Below are 20,960 nucleotides of genomic sequence, written 5' to 3'. Positions count from 1 at the left end.
AATTTTGGCTTTAGTGAGATATTATTTTTCATCTGAATACTTATATTTTTATAGAAGTGGTTGATGGCTGCAAATTCTAAGGACTGATTGTATTCTGGGTGTTAGTCAAAAACTCTCTCTTTTTAAATTTAACTATTACATGGTCAGAAACAAAACAGTATTTAAAAGGAATGGGGTGGGGGAGACAGGTCTTTTCAAAGAAGAATTGACTATTTTTTAGAATGGTTGATAGTTGATTCCCTTAATATAGGTTAGCTATAACCCTGCAGGGATTGAGTTTCTGTAAAGTATCTAATCTCATGTTTTATTTAATTTCTCACTAATGCCATCTGGTGGCAACATGCAGAATAGTTTCAGTTAGTATTGTACTTTTAAACATGAACGGTAGGAGATGACCCAGAATATGACAGTTGTTTCACTTGCAGAATGAAAATTATTTGAGGGTTTTTTTAAAATACAGATGTCTTTGATTTTCTTATTTATTTGCAAAAATAGTTTGTTTCCTGTTTCCAGGTTACAGGAATGTCTTAAATCATTGCAGCCCAAGAGCAAGAGGGAAGTTCTATGGGTGGTGCTTTTTATTTCATTCCTTTTGAATATGTAGCACCATTTTCAATTGCTAACTACACTTAACAAATCTGTATGATGTTTCAGCAAAGTGTCAGGGTAACTGATATTTATCATGGTAATTTCAAATACATATTGTGGTAACATCAAATACACATTGTAATACCAACATTTTAATTTTGATGAAAACTAAAAAAATACCATAAATATTCCCCCTAATTTAGACACTAAGGCTGAAGACGTTTCACATGAAGCTGAAAAATGTGGTATGCATAGAAGACTGACAAGCTTAGTGCCTCAGTCTGTTACAGGACTTTCTTATGTTCAAAAACACAACCAAGGAAAGCTTCATAGTGTTCTTTCAGATCTGAATGCTTACACTTTTTTTTACTGGAAACTTGCTTTTTGGGATGCCCAGGAGGATGTGAGATAGTGGTGAGATGAGAGGGGGTGCCTTGTGACTTTGAGCCCTGCTACTTGAGTAAACAATTTTTTTAATTGATTTTTAAATGAAGTGGTATTCATGCTTTGAGCTGTATAATTATATATTTTACTGAGAGGTATTCCTTCACAAAACTCTCAGATTCTGAGATGCCTGTTTGAGAAGAAGATCTTGACCTTTGGACAAATGATATTATAGTGGTTGTGTTTTCTGTTTAAGGTCAGGGTAATGCACATGGTGGGCAGAAGAGGGGTAATAGTGAATTTGGTGAAGGGTGTGTTAAAGTGTTGGCAGACCTGTTTGCCAGAGTTAGAGGTTGTCTGTAGCTCTGTGGAGAAATGATGCTTATTCTGTGCTGCTTATGGGTTGAATATCCCTTTTCTATTGACTGTAAAGAGAAACCTACAGCGATTAACTTCTGGCTTCAGTGAATGCTCCACCACTTCCTTCCCATATTTGTGTCTTTTCCACACTGTTCCCCACCCCAGTATAGCATTTAATGGATAAATGAAACAGTAGCAGTTAGGTTCAGAGCTCTGGTGAGCATATTTTATAATGTAAAGAAATACCTGTGGCACTGCTGGACAAGCATTTGAAAAAAGCTTTGCTGAAAGCTGATTCTGCTCTAATTTTGTGTTTATGTTAAAACTTTTAATTGCCTTTGTGTCTCACCTGATTTTTCTCCCACCCTTTTTTTTGCTTTCTTTGTTCAAGTGAAAGTGTACATTTTCCCTTTTAACCCTGTACTCTGAATCTGGTTTATGAGTATTAAAATAGTTGGGGATAAATGCATTTGTTTGCTGTATTTTGTTTTGGAAGCTAAATGCTTCTGCTTCCCACAACTGTTATGCCTCTAAATTTTAAACTTGGTTCTGTTAAGTGGTTTCTAAATTGCTAGAGTAGGTAGAAATAGATTTAGGGAGTAAGGTGTGTTGTCCTGCCTCATATTTTGCAAGAGATTTAGAATGCCTTTTTAATTTTTGTAGGCAGTTGATGAAATAGACGTTACCTGTCTTTTTAGGACAGTTCCATTCTCATATCTTTTGTTGAATGCTCCCATGTTGAAGTGGCTGGTATTTAGGTCACGGTAATTTTTTTAATTTTTTTTTTTTTTAATGAAGGAAACTCTCCCAAATTAACTGTGGCATTCCTCAAGGATGGATGGTACCTGAATCTCCCCTGTTGAGATGCTCTTGAACTGGAGAAAGATCAATTAATTTCTGGCCTAGTCACAATGAATGGCTAATCACTGCTTCCTTCATTGGCATTTTGGTTGGCGAGATTGTCGGAAGGACTGACTGCATGACATTAATGGTGTATGATTACTGTACAAATGCATTATGTCAGTAAATGGGTGAAGGCAAATCGTTTGGAAAGGCACAGCTTTTCCAGCCTTTGTCTGGGTTATTTGTTGTTGTTGTTAGTTGATTTGTTTGTTTGCTTGTTTTTAATAATGGCTTTGAACCTGGTATATTCTGAGCTGCTTCTAGAAGATAATTCCAACAGACTCCGATAAAACTATTTTCAAGTTGAGAAGCCGTGTAAGAAAGTAAACAAGGATTCTTTTGGGGTTTATGGGGGTAATGAAGTGCAAATGTTTGTCAGAGTTGGTTTTTGTCCCATGCTAGTCAGAAGTTGTGTTTCTGATGTTAGTACATCACTTGATTTGTGCACTCAGGTGTTCACTCTCTAAAAAAATGCAGCTGTTGACTATTAGAGACATTGATGTTTTTAAAAAAGGTGCTTTTTCTTTGGACTTTAGAAACAAAAGTCTTCACCCAGTAGTGTTTTTAACTAGTGTTTCTTTTTAAACAGTTTTATCATGTAGTAACTTCACATGGGGAAAAAATGGACCACCAAAACCATCAATAGGACACTTTCAAGTACACGTGAAAATATTGTATGTTGTTTTCTGAAAGCTAATGATTATTTATATTCTTACAAAAACTTTTATGAACAAATGTTAGTTGCTGCTGTCATTTTAAATCCAAGTAATATCACTTGATGGTATAACAAAAAAGCCTCTGCTGTGTTAATGTCTAAGGAAAAAAAAAAACCCCGATATATATTTTAACTGAAGAAATACCAACTGTATGAAAAAAATGAAGGAATTATTGAGATATTTGTGATGGAAAATAGACTTCAAGCATAATAAAATGAGAAAAGTGAACCAGGCTTTGTGATGCAAGTCAAAAGCTACTTCAGTTTTAGATGCTGATATTTTGCCCTGCCTTTCAATGTTAAAAAAAATACATCTTTAACTCTGGGTTCTTGTGAAGTCTGTTAAAAGTGTGATTGAATCATATGGTGCAATGAAAAAAATACAAGTTACTGACTAAGAGTGTTGAAGTCATGAGTGTATATATGTGTTTGCATGTACACCTGAATGTCACTGCTGAGAAGAGGTAATGAAGGTGTAATTGGTACAATTTCTTATGCTCAAAGATCTTTCTATTTCAGTATTCCTTTATCTTCTTTCATGTTGTGGTTTAGTGCCTATAAACCATCATTTGTATAGTAAAGAAGGCACTGCCTTTCACTGCACAAACCTTCTCTTGCAAATTTTTATCATTTTCTTTAAAGGTAAATCAGTAAACTGCCTTTTTAGGTAGATTTGTCCTACTTTACAACTTCTGTTCGTAGAAGCTGTGCTCTGTTGCCTCATGTGCTGGCTGGTGTGGGTGGTTGCAGGTGGTGCACGATGCTGCTGGGACGTGTCTGTGGATGGGACAAGACAGCTGCTGTGGGGGGCACGGACGGGTTGCAGTACTCCGAATTACAATTACTGCTGTTATCTTTCGTCATAATTAAGCTCAAGTCCTTTCTGCAGCTTTGGTACAGCTATCTAGACTTGAGTGTACAGGCTGATGAATCCCTGACAAAGTGCGTAACACGCTTTTCTGTCACAGATTTCCAGGTTATATCATGTGATTCAGCATGCGCTTTTTTTTTTGAGAAAAATTTTGTAACTCTGTAGAGGCATAACTTCTCTGCCACTTTGGAAGCTTCATTTTAAATGAAAGAGGAAAGTTGGGGTCCCCCCCATGGGCGGGCGGTGAGGGGGTTGTTGCGAGTTTTTTTTACCCCCATGTCCCACTTTAGCTTGTTCCTTTAAAGAGGAACAGCAGGCAGTTAATTAGAAGCTGTGCAGTGAGTACCTGTAATTTCTTAATATAAATTAGACATTAATTGTATTTATTCTTCTGTTTTTTACCTTGCAGACCAGAATCTGTAGAAGCTAGCCCCGTGGTAGTTGAAAAATCGAACAGTTATCCACACCAGTTGTATACCAGCAGCTCACATTCACACAGTTACATTGGTTTGCCCTATGCGGTAAGTTTCTTTCTAAGTATTCTGCACAAAAGATGTAAAATATGCTGCTCTTAACTGGAAAACTCTGATTCATGCTTAGGTTTTTATATTTTACTGGGAGTTGGGGTAAGTTGATTAAAGATGATTGGTTACAAGCAGAATACAGAACATAGTGCACTTACACATAAAACATAGTTGGGAAGGTAAATAAACAAGAATGAACTATGACAGAAACAACATTTAAACTATTACTAACAAATAAGTCTCTGAAGTTCTTTACAAAGTGAATTCTTATACTTTGGCTTAAATAACCATCAGTGAATGGATATCTAAGAGCTATAACTTCTCTTTCAACAAATATGTAGGACCATAACTATGGTGCTCGGCCTCCTCCAACGCCTCCGGCTTCTCCTCCTCCATCAGTGCTTATAAGCAAGAATGAAGTAGGCATATTTACCACTCCCAACTTTGATGAAACCTCCAGTGCTACCACCATCAGTACATCAGAGGATGGAAGCTATGGAACCGATATTACCAGATGCATTTGTGGCTTTACACATGATGATGGATATATGATCTGTTGTGACAAATGCAGGTAATTAATATTAAAGTAATTAAAAATGTAAACATTACTTAAAACTTCAAGCTGCACTGATAGTAAGTGTAACTAAATGGTGTTTTAATTATGTTGAGTCATAGGAAATTTCCCTCCATCAAAACAGTGTTTAAAGGTTGTATGGCTTTTTAATAGGCAAGGTAGTTGGTTAAGGGCAGTGAGAATTTTGTACTTGATTCCATTCTGTCTCAACTTGTCATGTTAATTTGTTAATGCATTTACTTGTGCCTTGTTGCTTAATAAGGGTATATATTTTTCCCCCCATAAAAAGGATATCTCTTTGGTATTTTGTCCAAGTTATTTGTTAGTGTGGTGAAATAAAGACCTACGGGCTGATTCTTAACCTGCATGTACTGGTAATTTGCATTTTGGTAAATTATGCATATGTAAATTGAGTAACTTGAAGGATGCAAAACAATCTACAAGAAAATTCTCAAGTATTGATTTCGGTGGGCATGATGTTTCTGATTTTCAGAGGACATAGTTTTAAGAATTTTTATAACTATGGAAAGACTAACCTAGATTCTTAGGGGAGAAGCTGAAGTTCAGTGTTCAATGTTCACGCATAAGGACCTACTTGATCATGGTGAAATAAGCAGGTGCTATTAAATGGTTGGAATAACAACCTTAAAAAATTTTTACTTAACAGGAGGACACAAATCTCAGGTTTCTGGACTTGCTCAGTATTAGCCTGTATTTTCACATTTGTAACACCGAATGAATGCTGCTGATTTTATTAAGAGTGTCGTGTAGTTCTAAAATAATTGTTTTGGCTAATTCAAAGATGAATTTGAGCTCCATTCTTCTGTCTGCTTATGTAACAAGCTTGTTATTAATTTTCAATGATCCCTGATTCCGATAACCCTTTCCCTTATTTTGAAATGTATTTTGATCTTCTCTCAGCAGTGGAGCTGTAGGCAGTCACCAGTTAGGTAACACCTGCTTCTTTTGAAGATGTGATTCTCTGTGAGGAGCTGGAGAGAGTTGTGATAAATTCACAAGTGGGAAGATAATGATTTCTGTGTCCCAGTAGTTTCTAGCATTGTGGGGATGAGCATGAACTTCTGTCCTGAGTTACCCTTCAGCCCAGCAAGCAGCCTCACTGCCCTGACTGCGGGGAGAAGTTGAAGCTCTTTCTATGTTGCACAACAGTGCTACCAGTCAGAGTCATAGAATTGTTTTGGTTGGAAAGGACCCTTAAGATCACTGAGTCCAGCTGCTAGCCTGGCACTGCCAAGCCCACCTCCAAACCATGTCCCTAAACACCACAGGTACATGTCTCTTAAACACCTCCAGGGATGGTGACTCAACAACTTCCCTGGGCAGCCTATCCCAGTGACTGACAACTCTTTCCATTAAGTTTTTCTTAATATCCAGTCTAAACTTTCCCCAGTGCAATTGAGGCTGTTCTGTCTTGTCCTGTTGCTTCTTACCTGGGAGAGGAAACCAACACCCTCCATGCTACAACCTCCTTTCAGGTAGTTGTAGACAGCGATAAGGTCTCCCCTCAGCCTCCTGTTCTCCAGGCCAAACAACCCCAGTTCCCTCAGCTGCTTCTCATCAGACTTGTGCTCCAGACACTTCACCAGCTTCCTTGCTCTTCTTTGGACATGCACCAGCACCTCAGTGTCTTTGTTGCCACAGGAGGCCCAAAACTGAACATAGGATTCGAGGTACGGCCTCAGCAGTGCACAGTACAGGGGGGAAAAATCACTGCCCTGGTCCTGCTGGCCACACTGTTCCTGATACGAAGCCAAGGTGCTGTTGGCCTTCTTGGCCACCTGGGCACACTGCTGGCTCATGTTCAGATGCTGTTGGTCAACACCCCCAGGTCCTTTTCCCCCAGGCACTTTCCAGACACTCTTCCCTGAGCCTGTAGCGGTGCATGGGGTGGGGTGTTTGTATAAAAACATAAGTAAGTACAACATGTATTTGTATGTTTAATATAGAAAAGTAGAAATAATATAGATATATTTATAAAAGCAAATGGAATAATTTAAAATCAGAAGTCTTGTTACTGAGGGTATTTGCCTTTATCTTGTTCTCTATTGTGATAATTTACCGTTTTTTATTTCCAGTGTTAGAGAAAAAATTCCAAGTGGGAAAATGAGTCTAAAGAAGCAGAGAGACATCAGGAGACAACCACGAGATTGGAATTACAGTGATCAGTGGAATAGAAAATCAGCTAGCAGAGTGGTGGTGAAGACAGCAATTGAGATGTAGTTTTAGGCAGTATTCAATCTGAGTAAAGGTCATGATGAAAAAAAGAATGTGTCTCTCTCTCTGTGTCTGCGTGTGTGTGTATTATAGACACAGTTTGAAAAATTGTACTTAAAATAATAAGGTCTCTTCTTTTTTTTAAGTGTCTGGCAGCACATTGACTGCATGGGGATTGACAGGCAGCATATTCCTGACACATACCTGTGTGAACGTTGTCAACCAAGGTGAGTATTTCAACTTTTGAACTCTAGATAACTAGAATAAGTGGACAATGTAAAAAGAGGAGGTGCTGGAACACCCAACAGATTAAACACAGACCAGGTAGCGTAATCCAGCTGATTCTTGTTAAAGGAGCTACATTTCTGGTGCAGATGATCTTACAAGTCTCCATTCAACTTCACAGTAGTGATTGTTTCACCTTACTAGGCAGCAGGGGTAAACCCTTGAAATGCTTATCAAAATAGCAATGATTTGTAGATCCTTTCCCAGGCTGACTGTGGATAGTCCATTACATATTTCATTTCATGGCTGTCATATGTTGAGAACCCTTAACAGCAGTGTTTTCAGGTCAGCTGCCCCACCAGTATTTCTCACTGTCTTCTGTTTTTATGGCCCACTTCCAATATGCTGCCCTGCTCACTTGGAGAATTTCTTGCTCATTAATTTGTATCCCCTCCACTTGAAGTCATATGATGTGACAAGGAGGGCATTTTGTTCTGGCTGTCTGGTAGGTAGATTATATCTGACTGTCATCATAGATATCCTGTGATGTAGAGTATAAAATGCTACTTGCTACTTACGTTGCAGATTGTTAATTAAACTGTGAATAAAAGACATGCATGTTCAGATAATTTTAATTACCAATAAATGATTCTTTTGTTTCTGAGAAATAGTTTGGTACTTTTTGTTGTAGAATATGTGTTTTGAGTCATGATAGTTGTTTTGAAGAATCTGCAGGAAAAAGGTTTAATGCCTGCTTATCTGTAATCCGTGGACCAAATGTCAATCTTTCTTCTGAGCTATAAAGTTTTGTTATGTTTTCAAGTGATTTGGATATTTGTATGTGTTTTGCATTACAGCGGAATGGAACAGTACTTAGAAAAGCATCAGTTGTGTATGTAAACATTCAGCTAGTCTGCTGTTTATTAGTTTAATAGTAAATGGGAAATGGTAACTATGGAAAGGTCTTTTAATACTTAGATGTATTAATGCATAAGTGTGAAGAACAGTATACAATTTATGTTTTTATTTCAGGAGTTTAGATAAAGAAAGGGCAGTGCTGTTGCAACGAAGGAAAAGGGAAAATATGTCAGGTGAGTAAAGCTTTAAAATGTTTCCTCAGTAAAGGTTATAAAAAAACTGTATAGACTTCAGAGTTGTATACGCAGTTCCTGCAATTTTGATAGCCTTCGGCATGTAAGGTTCAGTAAATCAATGTCTTTTACTTGACTTTATTGTTACCAAGATAACGATATATCGGAGTTGTTGCAGTTCCACATGTTTTATGAAACGTTGTCACCACTGCCTTTTTTCTTATCATTGTGGAATGGTTCAATACGTTTGAACGTTGTTGAAGTTTCATAATAATTAATGTAGCTTTTATGGTAACTACTTTGAGTAAGCTACTGAAGATAAGATGGAAAAGGTTCAGGTTTCTTCTCTGATAAGAGAGAATTAATAAGTCTACTTCCTTTGGCGGGGGGGGGGGGGGGGTTGTGGGGTGGAATTCACAGCTCTGTCATTTTCTCCTTCATAATATGGGATATTTGTGTCCTCACACTAATCCCTCAAAACCATTCCATTGCAGGTGATATTCCTGTCTCTGAGAATTACATAATTGAGATTTAAAACAATCTAGCATTGTTTTGGGAGGGAATCCTAGTTCTGGTTTGCTGGCTGTAGATTTGTGTGTGTGTATTGGTATTTTGGGGAGTTCAGTTTGACCACAAGCAAAATTGCTGAACTTAGGTAATAAATTATATGATGTTTTGAGGTTTTTTTGGTCTTTAACTAGATGAGGCTTGTAGTGCAAGTGCTTGTTTCAGTCTCTATATTTTATTAAATTAGCTCTCCTACCATTTATAGAATTTTGAAACTCAGATGGCCTAGCTTCTTATGAGTTCTGTCCAGCCATTACCAAAACATGTTGTGGCTTTCTTGGTTGACAGGTGATACCTTCAAGGTCTATTACAACAGTCATAGGCTTGGAGGAAGTCGTTCCCCTAAACATTACATGTTTTACTTTCAAATAATGTCTGTGAAGTACTGGGGTATGTGCAAGTATGTGTTAGGATTTCTTAAAAAAAAAATACCCTGTAGATAAGGTCCTGCTGCCTACTTCATATGCCTTCAGAAAATCTGAAGTGTGTGATGTGGGTCTAGAAGTTTGCGTGGCTTAATAGTGGTTCTTGATGCAGTTGATGCTTTGCTGTCCAGCACCAGGCGGCCTTAACTCCCTTAAAGCCATTAATGCCTTACTTTGAACACCGCAGTAATTTTTTCGTTTTGTCTGTTTTCATTTTAACAAAACCAAACTTACTTAATAAAGTTTTGGTTGACCTGCTAGATGGTACGATTTTCAATTAGAATTTTAAATTACTTTTTGCTGATTCTAATAAAATAATAGAAAAAGTACATTTTTAATTCATTTGGAGTTAATGAGTTCACTAAGTGATATGATATTGTGAGAATGAACTTGAATTTGCATACAGCGTAGGGCAAGTTGATGGTCTGAGCTATTTAAGTCACCTCTTAGGATTTGTAGCCACACTATCTGATCATTTACTATAAACTTAAGGGAAGAGTCAAAATCTTAGTAGCAGCTGAAGAAGAGATTTTACCTTTAAGTTAGTGTTCAGCTCTCCTTACTGCTGATGATCAGTCTTTTAAATCTGTTCCTGTGCTTTGAATAGGTAAAGAAATACTAACAGGTCTTAAGTATCAAAACAGAGTAAAAACGAAGATAAATTCTAATCCTGTTTAGTCTGAGACTCAGTATTAATTATTATGATTCATAATACTTGAACATATGCTTGCATCTCTAGTTAACTTCCACTGGCTAAATGCACTTTTTGTATGTTGGCTGATGATAGATGATTCAATCTGACTTAAAGTAATTCTGGATATGAGCTGTCTACTATAAGACATAAATGAAAATGTCTGATTTTCATAGAAGATTCCAAGTAAGAAAAGCAAAACTGACATCAGTTTGAATGTATCTAATGCATGTTTTAAGTATTCAACAGCAGCAGAATGTTAATTTTGTGAATAACTTAGTAATAAGTTACAGGTGGTTTATTAAACATGAGATTGCATTATTTGGATGTTCTTTGAGTAAGTATATATTTAGGGCTTTTGTTTTAGTCTTAAATATAATAGGGCTTTTCGTTTAGATATGAGAACACAGTAGAACGTGCTTTCTTTTAAAGAATTCTAAAGAGTTGCTGCTGTAGTCATGTTGCATCCAAAGCTAAACAGTGGGGAGCAAGTAGTAGGTCAGTTGGCTTGCCTCAAAAAAAGTGGTTTTTTAAGTGAATGTTTCAAATGATATAAAATTTGGTGAGTCTTAAACTTTTGTGCATAATCACTTCACCTTTTTTCCTGGGCAAAAATTATAACCCGTTGTTCTGGGGCCTGTAGTTGTGTGTGGTGGTGTTTGTTTTGTTGTTCTGGTGTAAAAGTGTAATTCTGGTGCAGTTTACTGTGTTTTGGATTGCTTACTGCGTTCCAGTGGAGTGAGCAGCTTTGTTAAGCCCCACGTCACTTGTATCCTGGATGCTTTGGTTTGGGGTTGGTGTTTTTTTTTTTTCTTTATTTTAAGATATAGTATCTAGACACGTAAAACTTGGTCAAGGATGTTGCTTCAAGCTGTCTGGTCTTGAAGTTGGTGGTGATGAAATCACTTACTGCTTATGGGGAAATGAGTCTGGGCCCGTAACTGCTTGTGAAATTTGGAGAGTTTATATCTTGCCTTCCAAGATGCTAAATATCTTCCCTTAGTGTGCTTTCCTAAGGTTCTTCAAAGTGAAAGCTGGTTATGTAGGTTAGGAAGGAGTGTCTCAAAACAACTCTGTGTAATTACATGTTTGGTTGAGGTAATTATTCTTTACAGTAAGTTAGGGCACAGTGCAGACAACAATATAGAAATGTTGCTTCTGTAAGGAAGGCAGTGTTTTGTGGGGGGAGGTTGGGGTGGGCAGGAGGAGAGGTTTGCCTGTGACATAGTGATTCTCTACCTACTAGTGTATAGACTATAAACATTGACAGTTTCAAGAGGGCCTTGGGTTTTCATTTCTCAATCATTGGTTATTCTGCTAGTCATTATTCTTTGATTAGATATCTCTTGATGTGTTGTTTTGCTTTTTAGTGCTAGTTCAGAAAATAGTCCCAGCAGAGAGGTAAATAAATTCAGAAAACCTCATCAGCTCCTAATACATAAAGTATGATGATGTGTCTAATAAATAGTTGAAAAGAACAACCAAGATGGTAAAATCGGATTGCTTACTATGCACAGAAGAATCCTATTAAGGAATGTTGTCAGCAAGAAAAATCCAGAGTAACCAGTGGCTGGAGTTCTTTATTTAGTAAAGAAGGTTTCTGGAATTAGGACTATTGAATGCACTGATCAAGGCAACATCCTTCTGAGCTCAGAGGGAATGCTTTCTCTGCTCTCATATTATATGTAAAGCCTGATTCTATGCAGTTTCAGAAAAAGTCCTGCTTAGCATCAAGTAGGTGTACTGAAGGTAGAATGTTTGTAAAAGCTGCTAAAATACAAGAAGTCTGTACTGAGCATATGTAAACAGCTATCTCCTATGTGCACCGTCTCTCTTGCAATCCTTCCCATGCTTCACAGCCTTTCATCTTGACAGAACTAGGGTAATCCTATTTCAGGTCAGGAGATGTATTTGTCTGACATAAATGCTGATGTATGCTAAATTTCGGGGTTTGCCTTTTATGTCTGCAGGTACACAGCACAAAGAAAAAATATCTGTCAGTTTGTGTATGGCCTTGTTTTAATCAGTAAAATACACTTGTCTTTTGTCTTCCCTGAGCAGAAGAATGTTATTGTTGGGGGATTTTGAGAAGAGGAAGTGTTTGGCTAAATCGACATATTTATGCTGAGAAAGGCACTTGACACTGCAAACTGCAGCTGAAATAGCTGATTACAACTTACACATGACTGATTAATAGGGCTGCACAAGAAATGCTGGGCAGTCATTAATTTTAAACCCCTGTAGAATAGTCATCTGAGAGAATCCTGACACCATATTACAAGTAAAAGCTATATATGCAAGTGAACAAGTTAACAAATTTCTTTAGCATTTTTGTTCTGATTCTAGTTTTACTTATAATGGAATATGAGAATACAATTCCATTCAGAGAATGGAATTAATCAGTTATATTTTTCTTACCTGGCATTACAAATATCTGCTAATTACCAGCTTCTCATTGGTATCACAGTATCACAGTATGTTTGGGATTGGAAGGGACCTCAAAAGATCATCTAGTCCAATCCCCCTGCTGGAGCAGGAACGCCTAAGTGAGGTCGCACAGGAACATGTCCAGGCGGGTTTTGAATGTCTCCAGAGAAGGAGACTCCACAACCTCCCTGGGCAGCCTGTTCCAGTGTCTGTCACCCTTACTGAGAAGAAGTTTCTTCTCAAATTTAAGCGGAACCTCTTGTGTTCCAGCTTGATCCCATTACCCCTTGTCCTATCATTGTTTGCCACCGAGAAGAGCCTGGCTCCATCCTCATGGCACTCACCCTTTATATATATATTTATAAACATTAATGAGGTCCCCCCTTAGTCTCCTCTTCTCCAAACTAAAGAGACCCAGCTCCCTCAGCCTTTCTTCATAAGGGAGGTGCTCCACTCCCTTAATCATCTTCGTTGCCTTATGCTGGACCCTCTCCAGCAGTTTCCTGTCCTTCTTGAACTGAGGGGCCCAGAACTGGACACAATATTCCAGATGTGGTCTCACCAGGGCGGAGTAGAGGGGAAGGAGCTCCTCTCTCGATCTACTAGCCCCCCCCTTCTAATACACCCCAGGATGCCATTGGCCTTCCTGGCCACAAGGGCACAGTGCTGGATCACGGTCAGCCTGTTGTCCACCAGGACCCCCAGGTCCCTTTCCTCTACACTGCTCTCTAATATGTAATTTCCCAACCTATACTGGAACCTGGGGTTGTTCCTGCCCAGATGCAGGACTCTACACTTTCCCTTGTTAAATTTCATTAAGTTATTCCCTGCCCAACTCTCCAGCCTGTCCAGGTCCCGCTGGATGGCAGCACAGCCTTCTGGCCTGTCAGCCACTCCTCCCAGCTTAGTGTCATCAGCAAACTTGCTGATAGTACACTCTATTCCCTCGTCTAAATCGTTAATGAATATATTGAATAATATTGGCCCCAGTACTGACCCCTGAGGCACTCCACTAGATACTGGCCTCAGTATCTCAGTACTGGTCATTAATTTTCATGCTGTTCCAACTGTTGGTGCATTTTGCATATGAGTGCTTGAAGAATTTGTCAGTATGCATTTTTATTTTTTAAAAGCAGGTGTTGAGTAGTGAATAATCTTTCTACAGTATTGGATTTTTTTACACAATCTTTTTTTTTTTTGTTTTCAAGATGGGGATACCAGCGCAACTGAGAGTGGTGATGAGGTTCCTGTGGAACTGTATACTGCTTTTCAACATACACCAACTACAATTACTTTAACTGCTACAAGAGTTACAAAAATCAATGATAAGAAAAGGAAGAAAAGTGGAGAGAAAGAACAGAACATAGCAAAATGTAAAAAAGTAAGCAAATGTAACTTCTCTTTTATAACTCTGTGTTATCAATATAGCCATGTGATGTCTCTTATGAAGAGACACCAGTTTTAAAAATCAGGCTATTGTTGTAATAATATTTTACTACCTGAGTTGAGATCAAAATGTAAAACTCTGCAATAGATGATACAGTCTTCCCTGCCTCCCCTTCCCTACCCTCCACTCACCCTTAATTGACGTTAATATGTACTAGCCATGAAAGTTCAATTTTATTATTGGGGCAGAATTTGTAAGGAAGAATTGCATTTACTGCACCGCTTGATCTAGTTAGCAGTGGGATGGAATAGGCTTTGGATACTCAAAGAAGAATTCTCTGTCTGAAAGTCTTCAATTATGGTTGTTTAAAGTTCAGAAATGTTTGCTGTCAGTTGTCCTAATGTGACTTTATGTCCATTTATTTGAGTTGAAATGGTGTGGAAGTGTGCTGTGAGAAAGGTAGCTACTAAACTGCTTTGGTAAACAGGATATTGATGTTATCATTTACACTTGTAGCTAAACAGTATACACTGTGGGAGGACAAATATAATGTATATGAAGAAATAAAGTATGTGGAATTTCCTAAACTAACGAGTTCCTTTCTGGAGTTCAGTTTTACTGGCTTGGATGGAAATTTTGTCCTTTAAAACTAGAAACCAGAATTAGTTACCAATATATTTTTGGAAATCTTGAGTAAAATATTTCCTTTTGAATGAACGTGTCTGAACATAAATTCACTACCATATAGTCTTCTGTTACCTCCCAGAATTGTGTGAGATGATTTAATGAATGAGATTTTGTTGTTGAATGACTAACTTTTTTCAAAAGTTAACGTTATAGGACATCTGTGACCCCTGCTTCCCGTTCCCTCTGCACAAATAGTTCAGTGAGGGACGTGGGAAATTTACAGGTTTACCTAATAAGTATGGTCCGTTCTATAAGTAACTTTTCTGTTACTTTGCCTTGAATTCTGAGATACTAGAGAGTCATGGTGTAATATGGGAGAAAGGTTAAGGGTACCTGGACTGCTAGGTCTGACATCCAGTATGCACTTAGCATGGAATGCTGAATTGGTTTTTAAAATATATTTTGAGAGATGTAACCTTGCCTCCTTGAGGTTTCGATGTATTTTGTTCTGTTGTCATCTTGCATGTTTATTGAGAATGGTCCATACTGAAAAGCTGTTAATTCGTTGAAAGATTTTGAATTCCTTAAGAGATTTTGTATTTTCTCAAAAAATACAAATATCTGATTTTGTTTCAGGCATTTCGAGAAGGATCCAGGAAGTCTTCACGAGTAAAGGTAATGAGATTTTTGTTTTGTTTTAAACCTTAATTGTACGTTACTTAAATAATATGAAGGATCAGGAGTGCAATTGGGGCTATTCATTAAGCACTAAAATACTCTTGATAACTAATGTACTACATATGCATCATAGTAGTTTTAAATCAAGGTATGAGCACTACATCTTTGTTCTGCTAAGTTAACTGAAATGGTGTAGTGTCATTTTTCATTCTGAAAATACTTGGTTTTCGAGAGCAAGTGGAGGAATTAGGGCTTGTTTGTGCTTTGCAAGGGCATGAAGTTGAGTGCAGACTTCAGTTGAACTTAGTAGCTCCAGCTTTTCATAGTTCTAAGCAGTAAAGGAGTGAAATAGCAATATTGCATTTCAAAGCTAAACTAGCGGTTCTGCTCTGTCATACCTCCATGTATTCACCTGGGGGACTCTACTTACTAGTGCTGGCATAGTTTAAGGAATCATGTTGGGATGTCTGCTTTCTAAGATTTAAGTGTTAAAGCAGTCTTTAAATTTTCTGTGAGATAAAAATCTACATGGTGTGAAAAACTAGGTATTGCCTGTAGTTTATTCATCCTTGAGATATATAAAAATGAATGGGACACAATTTACACTTCAAATGTATAATATGTGACTTGAATAGCGAAGACAGAGTTGGGGGATCTATTTTGTGCTTTTTGCATATGGTGTTTTTTAAGGTTCACTTGTGGTTATTTATGGTTTTCTTAGCATCACACCTTTTGTTAATGTTGTTTGTATGTATGGTTCTCTCCATGTACAAAAGAAATGTAATCAGTAACAGGTAAATTGAATTGCTGAACTACTTGCTTGTTGTATTAATGTTTAATAGTGTCTCTGCTCAGGTGGATAGAAAAGGGAGCGTTGGCTGGCTGCTGCTGTCCGTAAGGAGCATTGCTTGGCTGCAGCCTGGCTGCTGCGTGTGAGGTCTGGAGGTACAATGGCACTTTCTTTAAAAGTGGAAGGATCTGAAGCACTGCAGAGGAAAATTGTTTAGTGAGGAACAGATAAGGGGAGAAAAATTATCTGTGTAAAGCCTGTAACATTAGGGTTGCAACCTTAATGTAGTAGGTATAGGATGAGTAAAGTTTAAGATGTAAAGTGGAAAAAAAAAACAAACTAAAACAGCATGACCCTGGAAGTTGAAAGGGGGAAATAAAAATTTGTATACTGTAGGATGGAAGCTGGAGTTCTTTACATTTGCGTATGTTCACAAAAGCTGAGTAGGCAGGGAGATCTGATCCTCCAACTCTTGCACTCATAGATTCGTTATGCAGTGCAGTTGTGGGAGGAAACTGTTAGTCTCCATTCTCATCCCACTAAAAGTTATAATCCCTGTTGAAAGGGGAATGCATTCCTGAACTTGGGCAGTATTTGTGAAATGATAAAATTCCTGAAAGGGCAAATGTGGTGCTGCTGAGTTCAACTCAATGCTTTTAAGTAATGCAGAATTTTTTACTGGACTTCCTAAAAAACCCAAACTTTAAATCAATGGCATGCCTTTGCCCATTCATTTTGTGTCTTGTTGTAAACTGATTATTTTTTTTGTTTTAATATCTCATCTTATAATATCTGGTCACTTTAATTTTTAGGGCTCAGCTCCAGAGATTGATCCTACTGACAGTTCGAACTTCGGATGGGAGACTAAAATCAAGGCATGGATGGACCGTTATGAAGAAGCAAATAATAACCAGTACAGTGAGGGTGTCCAGAGGGAGGCACAAAAAATAGCTCTGAGATTAGGAAATGGAAATGACAAAAAAGAAGTCAGCACCAGCAATCTGATTTTCAAACCTCCAGTAGAGGTAATGAGCCGTACCATGTTGTGTTATTGCAGGTTGGTTTTGTGCCATGACAAAGAGCCATTTAGAGTCCTTGAAAAAGGAAAAGGGAAAAAAAAAAAAAAATTGTGTTTCTGTATCTTGTCTCACCAGATCTAAACACCAGAGTTTTAACTGTTTTTTTCAGAATTTGCAATTTATTTTTATACAACCTCTGTCACCCCTGGTTATGTTTACACTTGCATATCAGTTCTCCTAAAAATAGCCAAGGTGTTAGTCTGAGCCTGAACACTGGCTTGTCCTTAGACTGTCTTTTTGTGGTAGATATAACGCAGTAAACTTTGCTGGTGTTCTCTGCTCTGTGAGGAATATCAGGAGTAGTTAGAGTAGGTGGAGGCTTTGAAGTAGTAACCTTTTTTTTCTTTGTGGTTCTACATTTAATTGTCCACATTTTTCTTAAGGTATAGTAAGTGTTCTGGATATTTAGGTACTCAGAATAGAATTACATTTATTATTAGTTTATGAAGGATGTTTCTGATAGTAGTTGATAATCTGATACTGTTTTTTGTTTTTGTTTTTTTTTTTAACTCTTGTGGTCCTGTAATTTGTAGTTTATGAAGAAATTGTGCAATGTCTTCTCCTGTCCTTAATATCAGTTACTTATCAGCTTAAAATCAGAGCCGTATAACAGACCATAGCATTTTGTAGCAGAAATCTTGAGGAGTAGTTACTGTAGCAGATTAATGGAAGCATCTTTGCTTCTTTTCCTCAAAGACCATCATGGCATATGGGACACCCTCCTTAGAGGAATATCCCTGCTTACAGAGCCTTTTGCCTACATAGAGGCTACTTCCTTTTTGATTGGCGATGACAGTTATGAGAGGTGTGAGTTCGCTAATTGTCAGGGTATGTATTGGTTTTTAATTAAAAGGCATCCCTCCATTTAAAGACATGGAAATAAGAAATTTGGACGCTCTCTCAGGATTCTGTATTATTGTGTTATTTTTCTTGTTCCATTTTTCCTTAAATGAAACATTACAGTCCTTTTATGTTTGCATGGTTTGTTTTACTTGAAGGAATAGAAGCCTTTTCAAAAGTGCTGGAGTTAGGCAGTGGTTGGACTTGATGTTAAGATTTTCTTCCAACCAAAGTGATTCTGTTATTCTATGAAAGTATTATGCAAAACAATGAAGCGATTTGTCGTAGTAGTGGTGAGAGTTAAGTGTGCAAAGGGATATAATACTTGAATTGTGGGAACGTGAATATGTTGGCTTTCAGCCATGTATTTGAGAACCAGGGCTAAAGCATTCCTGGAATCTAAATTCATATCTCCTTGCATTGGTATGGGAGCAGGACAGTTTGACCAGATCAGTTTGGAGGTTTAATTACAAGGAGTGTTTTTCATACAGAGTTGTTTATTAATTGTGAAAGTATAATCTGCTGTTAATAATTGTGGAAGAAAAGGTAGAAAACAATACTTCATAATTTAACTTGTGTCTTTACAGAGTTATGTGCAAAAAAACAAGAAAATTTTAAAAGCTGCCAAAGACTTGCCTCCTGATGCACTTATAATTGAATACAGAGGAAAGTTCATGCTGAGAGAACAATTTGAAGCTAACGGATACTTCTTTAAAAGGTTTGTTTACTCCAAATGTTTTAATAAGGTGACTGTTAAAATGCTGTTTTGCCAAACTCCTGCCTCAAGTACAAGTGGGTCTCAGTTACTAGAAGTGTCTTGCATTTTACTGTTGTCTGATTAAAAATAATTGCAGCTGGAATCTGGTCTCCCCATTTTCTGCTGGATATCCTTAAAGATCTGTTCAGAAGTTACTTTTTTCTCTTTCTCCCTTGGTTACAGGATTCTGCATTCTCAGATGGGTAGTTGTGCACCTTAAACCAGAGATTAGCAGGTTTTACCATTCTAAAATAATTCAGAAAGTAATGGCAAAGACATTATCTTTCTTTGTGAGAGAAATAAGTTTTAAACCTATCAGACCAAGAACTGAATTGGACTCAGGTCAACTTGGGGCCATTTTAGTGCCAGGGTTGTCTAGTTGGTTAAGTTACCGAGCAATATATGACTGCTTCCTTTATGCTGTGGATCATTTTCAGTAGTGGTGTTAACTGCGTGGACACATCTACTTGGAAAATTGCAAAAGGCCTGTTGGAGAGAACACAAAGCTTTTGCTCAGTAAAGATTGAAGGATTCCCTGGCACTTGTAACAGCAGAACTTAAAGCGTTTCTTGGCAAAAGTATTTAAATGCCCCCTTTCCTTAGGAGAGTTGGGTGCTAGTGATACTGCAGGTGTTAGGCAGGGATGTGCAGGTGTTATTTCATTCTGGTTTTTTAGATGATTCTATGAGGCACCTAAATTTCTGCCTGATCTTCATTATAGGACTTGCCGTAAGGAAAGATTAAGAATCTTAACCTTGTGTATTCCATGTCTAGTGCTTGCCCTGTTACTATTCCTCCTTTTACATTCAGGGCTGTAACTCAAACATGAGGTATTCTGAGAATACATTCGGAGAATGTACCAGTTAGAATCCTTAAACTTAGATACAAATGTGTTGCTCTCAGATTAACCTACAAGTTCAGCGTATCATGCCAAACATCATGTTATAAAGCTAACTAATGCAAAGAATCAGTGATATTTAGCATCTTTAAAAATTATAAAACTCTGGTTTCTTGTATCTTTTTCAGGCCATATCCATTTGTTTTGTTTTATTCCAAATTCCATGGGCTAGAAATGTGTGTTGATGCAAGGACTTTTGGAAATGAAGCTCGATTCATCAGGCGTTCCTGTACGCCAAATGCGGAGGTAAGCATGTACATAAAGTTCAGCTAGATTTTGTTTACTTAGAAATCCCCTTCTCCTTGAGCTTCCGGACTGTTAATTTGAGCAATCTCTACAATTAATCAACTTCCACACAAGTACCTTTTGGGGGGGGGGACGGACACTGGGAGGAAGAAAAGAAAAAAAAATTGTGATAATATAATAATGTTCTCTTGAATGCAGGTGAGGCATGTAATTGAAGATGGAACAATTCATCTTTATATTTATTCCATCCGTAACATTCCAAAAGGAGCAGAAATTACTATAGCATTTGATTTCGATTATGGAAATTGGTAGGTATTTGAACATGCTGTTCTAAAATGCATCTCATGCTGATTAAGTTATGTTGTGATTCAAAGTGGTTTTTATATAGTTTTTCTGTCATTTACTTTCTTGTATGCTTTAATAAAACAGGGCTCCTTGAGCATTTTATTTACAATGAACAGTGTGTGTGTTGGCAGGGTTTCTTCTATATTCTTATTACTGAGTATCAATTGCTAATTTCAGCAGTGTTACAATTGTTTATAATTTATGTGGAAAAGATACAAACTTAGATGAATATGAATAAAGATATACTATGAAAATTTGTGTATATAGGTATTCTATAGTGTGGGGAGAGTAGAGGGAAGAAAATATAGAACTATTTGGCAATGCTCTATTTCAGAGTGCCTCTGTAGTACAACTTCAGGAGGACAGTGTCTGGAATTTAGTTGTAAATCATGTTTGTAAATCTAAGGCACTGAATGCTTAGTGCCTTAGATTCTCTAAATATTTTACGTTTTCCTCTATATAACTGCTGCTACTTTGAATTGGGGAAAGCTCTAGTAAGCTTTTGCCTTTACCTGGAAGCAGTGTTTTGAAATGGTAAAATAATCAGTTAATTTCCACTCATGTATGTAGGAATGGTTATTCAAGCACATCTTTGAAATCTGATGGCAAAAAAGGCTTTTGAGTGATATAATCTAGTAATGATTTCTCTTGGCTAGTAGGAAATGTTCTAGGGTGTAGGTGCTTAGTGCAGGAACACCTAGGCTAGTACTAACCTTGGAAACTGAAGCACTGA

General features: G+C 37.5%; 1 protein-coding gene across 4 annotated transcripts in view; it reads left to right on the top strand.

Moving 5' to 3' along the window:
• KMT2E (lysine methyltransferase 2E (inactive)) overlaps positions 1-20,960 on the top strand; it is a 63,576-nt gene that overhangs the window by 22,153 nt on the left and 20,463 nt on the right. For 3 of the 4 annotated variants that reach the window (XM_065049072.1, XM_065049070.1, XM_065049071.1), the window contains 10 exons: positions 4,231-4,342; positions 4,687-4,916; positions 7,301-7,381; positions 8,412-8,470; positions 13,789-13,961; positions 15,231-15,269; positions 16,875-17,087; positions 18,569-18,699; positions 19,765-19,882; positions 20,081-20,190. In XM_065049072.1, the coding sequence (XP_064905144.1) occupies positions 4,231-4,342; positions 4,687-4,916; positions 7,301-7,381; positions 8,412-8,470; positions 13,789-13,961; positions 15,231-15,269; positions 16,875-17,087; positions 18,569-18,699; positions 19,765-19,882; positions 20,081-20,190 (1,266 nt within the window). Of the gene's footprint in view, positions 1-4,230; positions 4,343-4,686; positions 4,917-7,015; positions 7,382-8,411; positions 8,471-13,788; positions 13,962-15,230; positions 15,270-16,874; positions 17,088-18,568; positions 18,700-19,764; positions 19,883-20,080; positions 20,191-20,960 lie in introns of those variants that run through there. The other variant, XM_065049073.1, reaches the window with a different exon arrangement.

This window comes from Columba livia, chromosome 1, assembly GCF_036013475.1.
Source record: "Columba livia isolate bColLiv1 breed racing homer chromosome 1, bColLiv1.pat.W.v2, whole genome shotgun sequence".
Classification (NCBI taxonomy): Eukaryota; Metazoa; Chordata; class Aves; order Columbiformes; family Columbidae; genus Columba; species Columba livia.
The sequence above is the reverse complement of the archived record's forward strand: the minus strand, read 5'-3'. Positions and strand labels throughout refer to the sequence as shown.